This window comes from Xyrauchen texanus, chromosome 13, assembly GCF_025860055.1.
Source record: "Xyrauchen texanus isolate HMW12.3.18 chromosome 13, RBS_HiC_50CHRs, whole genome shotgun sequence".
NCBI lineage: Eukaryota > Metazoa > Chordata > Actinopteri > Cypriniformes > Catostomidae > Xyrauchen > Xyrauchen texanus.
Window position 1 is genome coordinate 4,133,522 of NC_068288.1, and position 16,153 is coordinate 4,149,674.

The 16,153-nt window shown below is 41.2% G+C and overlaps 1 protein-coding gene across 4 annotated transcripts in view; it reads left to right on the forward strand.

The window, feature by feature from the left end:
- The window catches only part of LOC127653876 (receptor-type tyrosine-protein phosphatase F-like), a 440,914-nt gene that overhangs the window by 404,812 nt on the left and 19,949 nt on the right, over nucleotides 1-16,153 (forward strand). For all 4 annotated transcript variants that reach the window (XM_052140683.1, XM_052140684.1, XM_052140685.1 and 1 more), the window contains 3 exons: nucleotides 804-958; nucleotides 1,210-1,495; nucleotides 15,498-15,676. In XM_052140683.1, coding sequence (XP_051996643.1) covers nucleotides 804-958; nucleotides 1,210-1,495; nucleotides 15,498-15,676 — 620 coding nt within the window. The remainder of the gene's footprint in view (nucleotides 1-803; nucleotides 959-1,209; nucleotides 1,496-15,497; nucleotides 15,677-16,153) is intronic.

The window sequence follows — 16,153 nt, forward strand, 5'->3', positions numbered from 1 at the left end:
TCACAAATGTTCAGTCGATGGACAGCGAGCTCTGACAGAGACTACTTGTGCACAGGAAAATTACGATGCCACACAGATGTGCTGTTCCTGGCTGTGGTCAAACAAAACCTCTGAATAAGCTGCCGAAAGATCCAGACGTCAGGGAAAAATGGATGCAGTTTATTTTTTGCGGACGTTCCAGTCTCGGCAGTGTTAACTTAAGCGTTTGTTCTGTACATTTTAAGGATGACTGTTTTGAGAACAAATCTCAATATGATGCTGGCTTTGCCAGAAAACTGTTGCTCAAAGATAAGTCCGTGCCGACTATTCTGGGAACAACGACGACGCAAACTGTAAGTAATCTATTTTAAACTTTAAACTACTTTTTAAAGCGCAATTTCATTCATTATGAATAATCACAGTGTTTTTACTTAGTTTACTTGCATATTGTTCTGGCTGGGGCGTCAATAATTGATACATAGGCACTGACGTTAGCCAATCATAACAGTGGGCGTTAACACTGAAGTCTTAAATGGAAAACGCCCCCAAAACAGACTGTTTGAATCAGAGGATGAGAAACAGGGTGGGAAAAGGTCATAAATCACTAGATTTTAAAAGTTTTTCTTAAAAAAAAATATATTAATACTATAATTGCACCTAAGGGAACATAATAATACAATAAAAAAACCATGTCATGACCCCTTTAAAAAAAACCAGGGTGGACTGTATAGGAAGCTTTGCATTGTGAATGTAGTGCAACATATTTATAAAAAGCAACGAAACCCTATTGTCCATTATAAGACCCCTGAATTGTGTTCTAACAGAATGGATCCAGCGAGAAACGGGAAGTTCGGCAATTCCAGTTCATGGTCTGGCCTGATCACGGAGTTCCCGAATACCCCACACCGATTTTAGCCTTTCTCCGTAGAGTCAAGGCCTGCAACCCACTTGACGCTGGACCCATGGTGGTACACTGCAGGTATACCTTGATATAACTAAGCTCACATATCAGTTAGTGTGTGTGTGTTTCTGTGGACACAATATAAAATTATAAAAAATTTACTACTACAATTTTCTACATTTATTTAATCATTAATCACTGCATGTTTTAACTTTGGAACCACTATGATTTTCCTAAAAAAATATATATGAGTGTGCAATTAAACATACACTGTCAATCTTAAATAAAAATTTTAAATGTAATTCTTAACTTTTGTTTCTCCATGGCAGTGCTGGTGTAGGTCGGACAGGCTGCTTTATCGTAATAGAGGCCATGCTAGAGCGCATAAAACACGAGAAGTCTGTGGATATCTATGGTCATGTGACCTGCATGCGTGCTCAGAGGAACTATATGGTGCAGACTGAAGATCAGTACATCTTCATCCATGAAGCTCTGCTGGAGGCCGCCACCTGCGGGAACACAGAGGTCCCTGCACGGAGCCTGTACACGCATATCCAAAAACTCACACAGGTGACACCTGGAGACACAGTCACCACCATGGAGCTGGAGTTTAAGGTCAGAACACACATACCTACATACATACCCACATACACACACGTAGTGCAAATCTAATAAAAAAAATGTACGGTTATATAAAGAACAAAAATACAGTATATTATGTACAGTGCAATGTATGTAATGGCAGAAGTGGATATATTAGATAATATAAATAGACTTAAACTGTGTATTGCACATAATTATTGCTCAATGGGGCAGCTTTAACTGTTTATGAGATGGATCGCCTGAGGGAAAAACACCAGAAACGTCAGGCGTTTTTAGGAAAATCTGGTGCTCAGACACCAGCTCTGAAGCGTCGGCCAGAAGGCAACAGTTCAAAAAGGTAATGGGCTGGGTGAGTGGGTTCCAGAGTGATTTTTACAGCCTTTTTCCTCACTCTGGAAGTGTACAGTTCTTGAAGGGGGGGCAGGGGGCAACCAATAATCCTTTAAGCAGTCCGTACTGTTCTCTGTAGTCTTCTGATGTCTGATTTCGTAACTGTTTCAGCAGCGCCTGTGGCAGGTTGAACTTCCTCAGCTGGCGAAGGAAGTACAAACTCTGCTGTACCTTTTTCGCAATGGAGTCAATGTGTATCTCCCACTTCAGGTCCTGTAAGATGGTAGTGCCCAGGAACCTGAATGACTCCACTGCTGCCACAGTGCTGTTCAGAATGGTGAGGGGGGACAATGTTGGAGTGTTCCTCCTAAAGTCCACAATCATCTCCATCATTTTGAGCGTGTTCAGCACCAGACAGCCAGCCGTTCTCCTTACTGTATGCAGATTCATCATCATCTCCGATGAGGCCGATGACAGTGGTGTCATCTGCAAACTTCAGGAGCTTGACAGAAGGATCCTTGGTCGTGCAGTCATTGATGTAGAGGGAGAAGAGTAGTGGGGCGAGCACACATCCCTGGGGGGCACCAGTGCTGATGGTACAGGTACTGATAGTGAATTTTCCCTGTCTCACAAGCTCCTGCCTGGCCGTCAGAAAGCTGGTAATCCTCTTACAGATAGACATGGGAACAAGGAGTTGGTTTAACTTAGTCCGGAGAATAGCTGGGATGACGGTGTTGAAAGCCGAGCTGAAGTCCACATAAAGGATCCTTGCGTATATCCCCTGTTCAGATGTTGCAGGACATGATGCAATCCCATGTTGACTGCATCATCCACAGACCTGTTCGCTCGATAAGCAAATTGAAGGGGATCTAGAAAGGGTGCAGTGATGTCCTTCAGGTGGGCCAACACCAGTCTCTCAAATGACTTCATGACCACAGACGTCAGGGTGACAGGTCTGTAGTCTGTAGTCCTGTGATTTTTAGTTTCTTAGGGACAGGGATAATAATTGAGCGTTTCAAGCAGTATGGGAATTCACAATGCTCCAGTGATCTATTGAAGATCTGTGTGTAGATGGGGCCAGTTGGTTAGCACAGGATCGAAGGCACACTGGTGAGATGCCATCTGGGCCTGAAGACTTCCTTGACCTTTGCTTCCGAAAGACACTGCACACATCGTCTTCACAGATCTTGAGTGCAGGTTGAGTAGCAGGAGGGGGGAGGAGGGGGGTTGCAGGAGGTGTTAATGTTTGTGTGAAGTGAAGGTCCAAGTGTGTGTGGGGTGTGAGATTGGGCCTTTCAAATCTGCAGTTGAACATACAGGTCGTCAGCCAGAAATTGGTCCACCACAGGGTTGGGGGTAGGAGTCCTGTAATTGGTAATTTGTTTTAGGCCACTCCACACTGATGTAGGGTCGTTAGCTGAAAACAGCTTCTCAGAGTAACTTCATTTAGCCACTCTGAATTCCTTATTCAGTGTGTTCCTGGCCTGACTGAACAAGACTTTATCCCCACCCCTGTAAGTGTCCTCCTTGGCATGACAAAGCTGTCTGTGTTTTCCTGTAAACCATGGTTTATCATTGTTGAATTAATAAAATGTCCTAGTAGGGATGCACATGTCCTCACAGAAACTGATGTATGATGTAACAGTATCTGTGAGCTCATCCAGGTCTGTAGCTGCAGTTTCAAAAACACTCCAATCAGTGCAACCGAAGCAGGATTGTAGTTCCAGTTCTGCTTCATTGGTCCATCTCTTAACAGTCCTTCTTACTGGCTTTGTTGATTTTAATTTCTGCTTGTAGGTCGGAAGAAGATGAACCAGACAGTGATCAGAGAGTCCCAAAACTGTACGTGGGACAGAGCGATATGCATCCTTTATTGTTGTGTAGCAGTGATCCAGTATATTCCTGTCTCTGGTGGGGCATGTAATGTGCTGTTTGTATTTGGGCAGTTCACGTGTGAGATTTGCTTTGTTAAAGTCCCCAAGAATAATAATAACTGAGTCCGGGTATTGTTGTTCTGTGTCTTTGATTTGATCAGCCAGCTGTTGCAGCGCTAAGTTCCCAGACGCATTTGGAGGAATGTAAACACTCACCAGAATAAACGAAGAAAACTCCCGCGGCGAGTATAGCGGCTTACAGTTCTACAGCACATCCTCTTTAACGTTGTTACATCTGTACACCAATTTTCGTTGATGTAAAAGCATGTGCACTGCTTCTTGTTTTCCCCGTTAACTCCGCGATCCGCTCTGAACAGTTGGAAGCCCGTCAGATGTAATGCGCTGTCCGGAATGGCTGCACTCAGTCAGGTTTCTGTGAAGCACAGTGCAGCAGAGTTTGAGAAGTCCTTATTAGTTCATGTGAGGAGATGTAGTTCGTCCGTTTTGTTTGGAAGAGAGCGGAGATACGCAAGATGAATTCTCTGCAGTGCTGTTTGAACGCCGCGCTGACAGAGTTTAACCAGCGTGCCAGCTTGTCTCCCTCACCTGCGTCTCGTAGCGCATTTAAACAACACAGCTGTGCCTCCAACTGAAATGTCCAGTAAATTGTCCGAATATTCAAAAACCGGCAAAAGATTATCAGGAATGTGCTGCCGAATGTTCAGCAGTTCGTCCCTGGTAAAACTGACTGGAAAAAGATAACTAAACACAGGACAAACAAACAAAAACAACAAAAGAATTGGAGAGCTCCACACCGAGGCGGCCATCTGCGGCACCATCATAGGTAAACAAAGAATAAGACTTAGCAGCATGAAATAACACCAAGACAACACAACTTTCCATTGCATTATCTTCTCTGATTGCCCGTAATAGCAAACATACAGCGTGGCAAATGTTAGTCCAATTCATGAACAAATTACTTTTAAGAGCTGTTTTTAATAAATTGGTTTGTATCTAACAATACACTGAATTGGTCTGATTTAAAGATTCACATTTTTATTTTTAATATTTTGTAATAAATAGTACTTTAATTTTAAAGAACTTACCAAATGTTTATTTTTTTAGTTTTTGTAAAGTTTTACTAAAACGTTGGTCAGTGTAATGACTTTAGAAGTTAAAGATTCCCATTTGCTTGTTTAGTGTGTTATTATAAACGGTACTTTAATCAAATAAAAAACGTTGGTCCTCCTCGGTGACTCCATGCAAGGAGCAGACGTGTAAATGGCAAGCTCTGCGCACTTTGCTAGTTTTTAATAATTTTTTTTGTCATAAGATTCTATACACCCTGCTACATATCTCTTCTAACATGGTGAAGAATTAAAAATCCTCGGACTCTGGAGATATTAAAAGAATGCACAAGCTGATACCTCAGTTAGGCCTGCAGACCAGGGACTCAGTTTGGTCATTGTGCCGGGAGAAATTCAACATCAACTGTCGAGCATGTCTGGGATGCTGACGAAAGTTGTTGCAGACTTAGAGGATCTTGCTGTAATACATTGGTCTATTTCTTCGATGGAAACGAATTAGCTGCTAATCTGCTAGCGACCAAAATAGATTTGGAATGCGTTTTGAAAAACTGTAGGATTTGGAGAATCGTAGTAGGCTAAACAATGTCTGAATTGTTGGAATTCCTGAGCATGAAGAATGCAAAGATATGGTGACATTCCTAGACGAACTCTTCCCGAGTCTGCTCGACATAACAGGCCATAAGATGGAAATCGGGTGAGCTCACAGAGTCCTGGTTCGCAGATCGGCTGAGGGAGACAAATCTTTCTCCCAAATTTCGAAAGAAAACCCAAATTTCGGAGATCATCCGATAAACATCTCAAGTTGCGTGAGGCGAGGAGCAAAGGAAAGCTTTCTTGTAAGAACCACAGCATTTTCTTTTTTCCCAGACTTTGCGGATTCGACAAAAGAGAAATGTGATAATTTCAAGGAATGCAAGAAACTCATCAATGGAAGATCACTTCTGCACTGATGTTCCCAGCAAAACTGAGAATTCTGCCTAGCGACCGGAGTTTGTTTTGTGGAATAAAACTTTTGCATCAATGAAAGGTCCTTTTACACTGAAGTTTCCAACAAAATTGAGAATGGATACTATGGATGGCTGCGATGTCAGATATTTACAGGCCCACAACATGCGATGTCTTTCATAAGATCAATGGACTGAAAAGTCATGGTGTGTTTATATCATTGTCTCCAAGTTGCTTGTCTCACTAAACTTACACTCGACCATTCGAGGAAGTTTTTGCACATTTTTTATTTCTTTTTGTGGTGGTCTGCATAGCGGCTGGAGTTTGTATTGTTGAATAACACTCCTTCAGGACAGTTGTGGATTAATCTGCTCATTCTTTGTGCTTATGCCTCCTATTGGATGGAGTTTGTTTTGTGGAGTATTTTTGCAGGACATTGGAATGATCATCTCCTGCACTCATGAACTGCCGGCTCACTGAATATTCGTTTGACTGTAGGTGGAAACTGAATGGCTTTATTTATTTATTTTGTGCTGGTTCCTCTAGTGGGATTTTTTTTATGGAGGAGCAGGCCTTCAAGACAGTTTTGTGAATGAATCTACTCATTCTTTGTGTTTATTCTGCCTATTGGCTGGAGTTTATTTTATAGATTATTTTCTGTTATGTTATACAAAATTGTACAGAAGCACCGGACTCTCGCAATCCGATGGCGAAGTTGTGGCGGGGACTCTCGCAGGCGTACATGGACTGTTTGAGTTTGGAGGATGGACGCCTGTTTGTGCTGTCATGCACGTTTTTCTTTTTTCTGTTTGTTTGGTCCTGTGGGAAGTTCAGGGTTTGTTTATTTTACTAATGGGGAATGTGGTCTTTAAAATTTTATTCTTCACACCCAATCAATTTTTTCTTATATGTAAAAATGTAAAATGTTAATATGAGTAGATTATCTCTCCCCCACTGGAATGTGAATGGTTAGGGCGCCCCATAAAAAGAAGGAAGGTTTTTCTTTTCTTAAACTTCAAGAAACGCATCTTTCCCTGCAGGAAGCTGAAACATTTGGGAAGATATGGGGTGGGCATGTTTTCTTCAGTGCTGGCTCAAGTAAGAATAGGAGAGTCATTACATTGATAAGTAAACATCTACAATTCAAATGTCTCATACAGATTAAAGATAAATTATGAAGAGTCATTATTGTTTTAGCAGAAATTAAGGGGCAAAGGTTGATTTTGGCTAATGTTTACGCACCTAAAGCTGATGAGGACTTTTTTATAGATCTTGAAGGGATGTTGCAAGACGCTGGCCCCCTCATGATATAATAGTTGGAGGAGACTTTAAACCTTTTATGGACTCAGTCCTTGATCATAGTGAAGCAAAATTGTGTAAGCCCCCTAGAGCATCATTGATGCTTCACAGGACAATGCAGGGAAGCTTTTGTCTAGATATTTAAAGCAGAGAAAGTTTTTTTTTACCATTCCCTAAGTGAAATATGCTGGTAAGAAAATATTTACCTCAGCCATTGATATTAATAATGCTTTTAAATAATTATATCTTGATCTTTATAGTATACTTCTTTGTCTACTGATGAAGATATTAGAAACTTTGTGGAACCGTTAGATCTCCTTAAACTGATGACTGAGCAAAAAATGCTCTTGATTCTGAGATAGCCTTGGAGGAGCTTGACAAGTTAATTTAGGTCCTGTTATAGGCAAGGCTCCGTGGCCAGATGGCTTTGCCGATTAATATTTTGATCTTATGCTACAGAACTGACTCCAACTTTTGTTAGAAGTGCATACGGAATCATTAAAGAATGGAAAGCTTCAGCCGACCATGACTCAAGCCCAGATCAGTCTGATTCTTAAAAAAGACAAAGATCCAAGTGAGAGTTACAATCCAACTTCCCTGATCCAGCTAGACGTTAAAATTTTGTCAAAAATCTTGGCTAACTGATTAAGTAGTTATGACATCCCTTATACATACAGATCTGGTGGGGTCTATTTTGGATGCAGCTGATAACTTCCGATAACATTAGGCAGTTCATCAATATCATGTGGTCAGTTGCGAATGATCAGACTCCGGTCGCTGCCATCTCACTTGACGGCGAAAAGGCATTTTATATGGTAGAATGGGATTATATTTTTAAGAATTTGAAAATGTACGGGTTCAGGAATACTTTTATTGAATGGATTAAGTTACTTTATAGACACCTGTTAGTGGTGGTACAAACAAATGGATTAATTTCAGATTTTTTTACTCTGGATAGGGTCACCTGGCAGGGTTGCCTTCTTTCCCCATTATTGTTCTGTCTTGCCCTGGAGCCATTAGCGGCCACGATAAGAAAAGAGAATGATTTTCCAGGGGTGATAGCAGGAGGTGTGGAGCATATGCATTTGCTTTACACAGATTATATTTTATTATTCGTCTCCAACCCCATTAGAGCTATGCCTTGTCTCCACAGGATTAATAGTTCCTGTTCTAAGTTCTCAGGTTACAGAGTCAATTGGTCTAAATCCAAAGCTTTGGCTTTGATAGCATACTGCCCAGTAACGGTTTTCAACTGGGCACCTTCCAGTGACCCAAACAGGGCATTAAATATGTGGGCATTTTATTCCCAGCTAATTTGTGTGATTTATGTGAGTTAATTTCGACCCTTTAATAAAAAGGTTTTCAAGCGATGTGGGCAGGTGGGCTTCATTACATTTATCTATGATTGGGAAGGTTAATGTTATTAAAATGTATTGTATTCCAAAATTTAACTACCTTCTAAATTTCTCCATGTAGATGTCCCCCTCTCATATTTCAAGCAATTTGATAGCATAGTGAAGTCCTTTATTTGGAATGGTAAACATCCCAGATTACATTTCAACAAGTTATATAGGTCTATTGACACGTGATCTGCTCTCTGTCAACCTGGGATTTACAAGCACTCAAATTCAAATGCAGGACATCAACCCTGTCTAAGGTAAGAATTGCAATCACCACAACTATAAAACACAAGCCCTAGTACTTTTTCATTAAATGCGGAGTTGTGGCCGAGGCACACATGGGATGCCCTGCACGCCCCAACCACAAAGGAGAGACAGCAAACGCATTCACGCTTCCTAAAATAACTTCCTACCTGTTATCACATATGCACACTCAACAGCGCCAGCGGCTGTCCATTGGTATCGAGCTCCCTTTTTTCAGGGCATTAAGGGGTTCTGCGATAGCTGAAAAGTTAGGAACATACCTGTGGTACCATCCACTCATGCCCAAGAACTGCTGGATTTCTTTTAGATTTTATTTATATGGGAAAATTCTGGATGGCTCCTTTTGGCAGGGTGGAGGGAGGAGCCGGGTCGTGATCATACACACTCGATCCCTTATCAGGCTAATCAAGCCTCCGAGTGGGATAAAGGCCGACTGCAGAGGATTGTGCAGGAGAGAGAGATAGTTTACGGACATGTCCGTCATGTGTGTTTGTGTCTTCTGTTTGCATTTTATATTAAATATTATTTATATTGAAAAGCCGGTTCTCGCCACCTCCTTTCCATTGACTGCTTTACACTCCTGTTTTAGCAGGGTCTGCCTTTACCCCTTCTGCGGTCACAACATGTCCAAGACACCAGATCTGTGCTAAACAGAAATGGCATTTCTGGAGCTTAAGGGTTAGTCCTTTTGCAGACACATCAAAACCTTTTGGAAATCCTTTAAGTGCTGGCTGTTTTGTGAATAGACAACTTCCAAATAAACCAGGCACCACTGACCCAGACAGTCAGCCAACACCTTACTCATAAGCCTTTGAAATATAACTTGGGCATTTTTTAGGCCTAAAGGTAACACCTGGAACTTATATAAGCCAAAGGGGGACACAAAGGCGGACTTAGCTACATTGTCTGGGTCCATTCCAGTTTGCCAGTATCTGCTATTTAGATCAAGAGTACTAAACACACTGGCTCCAGCAAGGAACTCCCAAGATTTCACCCACAATAGGAAGGGGGAATGCATCACTTTCACTAACAGCATTTAGTCGATAATAGACAAAGCAGCTGTCCTCGCTCTTTTTTGGGGACCAATACAATAGAAGATGCCCAAGGTGAATGAGATGGCTGGAAAATGTAATTTGCTCATTTGAGCATATCGTCAATTTGTTCCCTGACTATTTCCTTTTGTCATACAAAAGAGTGAAAAGGACATGAGATTATTTTTCTGGTAAACTACTCTCATAGAACTTGCTTTGTAATAGCTATATAAGATTTAGTTTTGTATCCTTTTGAAAGCAATTTCCTAACCTCAATCTTTGACCACTCAAACTGAATAGGAGGAACAGAAGCATAAAGTGAAGCAGTAGGTCTACAATTCACAGGTGGTTTGCAGTACCTTCGGGAATCTCCTGTGGTAGTTGGTGGCTTGAAGGGGAAGACACGATTTTGTTGTTCTCCTAAGAAACTGTACTGCTGATCTTGCTTATTAAGCAGCAAACCAGTCAATGAAATTAAGTCCAAACCTAGCAACATTGCATAGACAAGGTTCTGAGCTGGAAGGATTACTGTAGCGGCCTGGAAGTGCAGCTCGTGTAAATAAAAATCAAGTAATTTCTGGCCAAGAGGAGTAGTAGAATCGCCATTATCTAAATAACATGGACCCCCATGCCATGCATCAAGCTGTTCCTTGCACACCTTCTTCTTATTCTAAAGGTCAGCATGCAGTAATGTCTAGGTAGACCCAGCATCAACAAGCACCTTTCCACTACAGTTCCTCATGTTTAAAGGAACTACTAACTGCCGCAGAAGAACTGTTGGGCCAATCCTCTTGTCCTGCTTACTACCAGGCTGTTCTTTTTGTCCGGGACACTGGGTATCTTAGATAGACACTGAGCCTCATTGCTGACTACAAGTCTGGAGTTCTTTAGTACCCTGAGCCGGCCCACCAGAAATTTTCTCACCCAAAGAAGCTTTGAAATTGGGACAGGAACCCGGTGAGTGGTTTTCATTACATCTCCAATACAACAAATTTGGGGTCCTTCACACTTTAATTTGCTCCCTGCAACTGACTTTGCACTCTATCTTCCAGTACCTCTTGATAATCTTCAGGAAGAAAGACATCTAAAAAACCTTCTGAAACTCTTCCCATGTGTCAACTTTGAACCTCATAGTCTCCCACTAGGCAGCACACGGCCACAGGCCAAATTGGATGGAATGGCGGCATGTGCCAAAAGATTACTACTTTCACTGCTATCAGAATGTGAAGGGTAATTTATGCCTACATGAGAAAGGATAGCATCAGGCTCTTCAGCTGCCTTACTGTCAAGGGGGTGGCTTTTTTGCACAAGGGAGTCAAGAGTAGTTTTCACGGTAAGTAGCTGCTGCTTCAGACTGCATTCTTCTTGCAACTCCTTACCACCTACACTATGTTCTTCTATGGATGCTTTAAAAGAAAAAAGTAATGAGTTGTTAGCATCATCAAGATGTTCCTTCAACTCACTATGTGACTGTTTTGAATTCCACTGGATGGCTTCAACTGTCCGATTAGCAAAGAATTGCATGCGCTCACTAATGACCTCTAAGAAACCAGTATTGGCCTTTTCAAATGCTGCCAATGTTTCTTTAGAAATATCAAAAGCACTAAGTTTTCCTCAAACCATTTCTTTTGCCAGGACACATTATCCACAAATACAATCTTTATTAAATGGTGAAGTGATTGCATTAAGACGGCTTAAAGTGCAGGGTCAGTACCATGGAGATGAGCTTCGTCTGGTCAATTGAGTCGGCTAGAATCGAGCATGGACATTAAAATACAATCTTGTATTTGTGACTTAATTGCCTGAGCAAAAATAGTAAATTCATCTGCCTGCCTGTCTGAACTGATGAGAAAGGTTGTATTGGACCTGTGTCATCATCTAACAACGACCGCTCAACATTAAAAGGGGTGGAGGGGCAATCACGCGAGGGTCTCACACAACTCTCATCTACATGACCTGAACCAGCTGAGGACCGTCCCAGAGAGCCCTACCCAGTTTTCCAGTCTGTCTAAGATTATATTGTGGCCGCTGGTGTCAAAGGTAGCACTGAGATCAAGTAATGCCAGCACTTATATTTTACCTGAATCAGTATTTAAGCTAATATCTTTAAGACTTTATATCTTTTAGAGTGCCGTCTCTGTGCTGTGATGCATACGGAATTATTCAGTGGTATCAAACCAGGATTGTTCCTTTCCTACTGTTTAGGCTAGATATGATAAGATTTTATTTTTATATTTTTTTTTCAATAATAATAGTGGTTTTTAATAATATACTGTTTAATAATAGTACACTGTAACAAAAACAAGAATACTTCTGTTGACAGAGAGAAGACATGTCATTAAAATGTTTTAGCAGAAACCTTTTTGCCAAAGCAAGGAAGCAAGAAGGTGCAGATTGAAATGACAATTTCTTAAACAGTAAACAAGGAGCTGAATGAGAAGCCGACAGTCTGTATCCATTAATATGCTTCTGAGCTTTTTGCTGAACATCTGGGATTTAACACAGCAGCTTCGCAGCTCAGATGATGAGGATCAGAGATGTTCTGCCAGCAGGATCCTCATAGATCTGTACAGGGTGTAATCAGGGTTTTGATGCTTGATGTTCTGCAAATTTGTTTCTGCAACAGTTTGTGAAACTGACATGGCTTTTGTGCTGCATGACAATTATATGATCCAGTATTAGAACACGCAAAATGGCCAGTGCTTTGAGAACTGTGTTGAGTTTGGGTTTCCCCAAACTCCCATGATGCTTCCCTTATGCTTAGTTTCAAAGAGCATGAATCTGCAGACTTATTTGAAGTTTGAGAACAAAGACACTCAAAATCCTCATTCTCTGCCAAGAAACATGTCAAATGTTGACAATGGAAACTCTTTCAAAAACACCTACGTAAGTGGCTAGGTGACAGGAGATACTTTTGGAAAGTCCTGCGGTGTGACATGCTATACTCCATTTCAAACTTTTTGTGTTGAGCTAATTGTTTTATAATGATTGCGCGATATTTGTACTTTTAAAAATGTTTGTTACACCACAGGACCATTTATAAATAAAAAGTAGTGAAGGTAAAAAGTGATAAAAAATGGTGAAGAACTTAAAAGAAATGGTGGCTGGACACAAGATATATATATATATATATATATATATATATATATAGATAGATAGATAGATAGATATATACACACTTCTATGTATATAAAATATATATGCATATACAATTTTATATATATATATATATATTTATATATACAACAGTTAGTTCCGGTCCTCAAATCTGATTGGACGAGAGACGTTCCATGAGCACTGATGGTCTTTCAGGATCAGCACTCGGACGCTTCACTGTGTGTATCACTCCACTTGTGTTTGTTCCATTCAAAACTAAGGCATAAGAGCAGTGCATATCTGTTAGGAGTTACTGAGAAAGCTGACCTTCAGAACGCTGATAGTATATCTGCTTGGGAGTGGCAACAGGTGATCACACATGCTCCGTCTCACACACACAAACACACACACAAACAAACAAAGATACATAGACACGCACACACCCATCAATCCATCCTTGTTTATCCTATAACTTGTTAGAAACAGCACAAGCCGTGATACTATTTCTGAGCATCATTTGTTTTGAACTAGCAACGGCAGATTCGGATCCGTAGCGTAATAAAGTAGTTCCATGCACTTTATGCGTTTTTATGACCTTACTCGGTTTTTCCTAATTTTTTAAAATGTAAATGTTCATTGAACTTTTGTATATAAGCAATATCACACTTACTAGTTTACTAGTGTGGCCGAATCACAGCACTGCTGATGTAGGGCCATATAGCACTCTTGCTTGTGTGATATTACTTAAATATACACAAGATTTTTTGCATTTTGCCTCACGCTTTTAAGTAAATTCAACTTATGGTCATTTTATGTTAGCACAACTTGAAAACCTTATACACACAAATGTATCAGTTCATTAAACTTTATTTCCTTAAAAAGCTAAAGAATGTCAAAAAATAAGATTTAACAAACTAATATGTTGTAGTACCAAATTCATATTTAAAGTATTTCTATCTTATTTAATTGGCTCAAAAAAAATTATGACTGTGGTCAGTCATTAAACTTGATTCCCTAAAGGAGTGCAAATAAACCTGCACTTCAGCAATGCATATTCACATGTGCATGGAAAAATTACATGAATTGAACAGAATCCAACTTTACTAAAGGGAACATTAATCACCCTAATGGTGACTTTACACAAAACGTCTAGGTTACGGATGTAACCTCCATTCCCTGATGGAGGGAACGAGACGTTGTGTCGAAGAAGCGACACTAGGGGTCTCTCTTGAGTGCCGAATATGCCTCTGATCTATGAAAAAAGGCCAATGGGAATTAGGCTGTCAGTATTTGCACACCCTGCCCCCGGACATACGAGCATAAAAGCGGGCAAATACGTCAAGTTCATTCAGGATTTTTTTGAGGAGCCGGAAATGGTCCGGCCACTACAGTGGCTCGGCTCAGCGACGTGGCCGGGAGGACACAACGTCTCGTTCCCTCCATCAGGGAACGGAGGTTACATCTGTAACCTAGACATTCCCTGTCTGTCACTCACTTCGGCGTTGTGTCGAAGAAGAGACACTAGGGGTCCGATTCAAATCACGACATGCGCTGAGCCGTGTACATGTACTGCTGACACAAGAGCGGGCAGGTATATTTATGTGCAAAGGCGACCAGTTGTGTCAGACTGCACATACCCTTCCCCAATGCCCCATAAATAGATGTCGGAACCCTTTTGGTTACCCTAAGCAAGGAAACAAGGTGACGCTTGTCAATCTGGGAACGGGCCGAGCCTAGCCGGGCCTCTTTTCTCTCTATGTTTCCCGCATAGAGCCAAAGTGGCTGGGGCCCTTACACGCATCGTGGGAAGGGGGTCTTACCCAGTTTCCTATTCTTTCAGGGGGAAAAGACCCTGCGGAGACCACACCTGCCCAGGAACGGGGAGGTAAGTGGCGAAATACGTCACATGGGCCACTCAGGTCACATGTGGAAATAATGGCGTGGTGGTAGATCCAGCCTCAAGAAGGGGGGAGTTGCTACAGCACGGCGACCGGAGGGCAGCTGGAACTGCCTAAGGGAGACGCGGGTCCACTTGCAAGGGGACCGTACCGCGTAAAATACATACAGGAGGAGTCCACGCAGGAGTCCCGACCTGTGGAGCACCTTATTCCAGTATAGGGTAGATTTGAGTACCCGTAGTGGATTGGGTCAGCGAATTCCTCCGCCGAATTGCGGACCCATAGGGCTAGGGAGGAGTCATCCAGGGATCCGAATATATGGAATCTCTTGGGAGAGAAAGCGCACAGTTTTACCTCGACTGAGGGAAAGGGCGCTAGGTGCAAGCGATCCACCTGGCCAGTCCGTCAGCTTGTTACCGAGTTCTACCGGCTCGGACCTGAGAAAACACGGGACGATACTGACTCAACCCTGAGATTGTAAAATCTCGCAAAGTTATTAGTTAGGTGGTATTAGGTGTTGCCCAACCCGCTGCCCAACCCCTGGCCAGTGCCCACGATTTTATAAATGTGTATCTAATAATATGTGTTTCTGGGTAGAACTGATATATTTTCATATGTGATGTTATTGAGCCACATTTCGGGTTTTATCTTCAGTGCACTTGATTTGACCATTACAACTGTATTTCATTGGTTTGACTTGATGTCATCAGGTTAATCGCCTTTTGAAGCACATTTTTGTTACCTGTCAAAAACTTTTACAATGAAGTTCTGTCTCTTTTCTCACTGCAGAAACTGGCCAACTCTAAAGCACACATGTCCAGATTCATCAGTGCTAGTCTACCGTGCAACAAGTTTAAGAACCGACTGGTGAACATCATGCCCTTTGAATCCAGCCGTGTGTGTCTGCAGCCAATCAGAGGCGTGGAGGGATCCGACTATATTAACGGCAGCTTTATTGATGGATACAGGTACGTGTGTGTGCTTTCAGTGAATAAATCAGGTTTGTGCACCATTCAGAACTGATTTGAGAATGCCTTTCAAATTCTGTTCATTTCCTGTATTTGAATTGAATTTGAAACAGGATGCAGAATTGTAATGATAATTTGAATTAAGGAATTAGGATTAAAATGGAATAAAATAAAATAAAAAATGTAACTGCGGGAAATTTTATTTTTAAAAATACATTTCTTTTTTGAGTATTAATTAATCATACACTTGCTGTCAAACACTCAAACATGTAGTGTGTGTACATGTTTGTCAAGTTATTGTATTTGTATAGCGCTTTTCACAATATAAATAGTTTCATAGCATCTGTTATTGAAATGAATGCATTCATTTAATTTAAGCATATCATTATAGATTAAATATCTAGATTTTATTTACTGTATATATTCAGTATTTCATTATATTAAATCAATTAACTTACTTTTTTTGGACCATGGTGG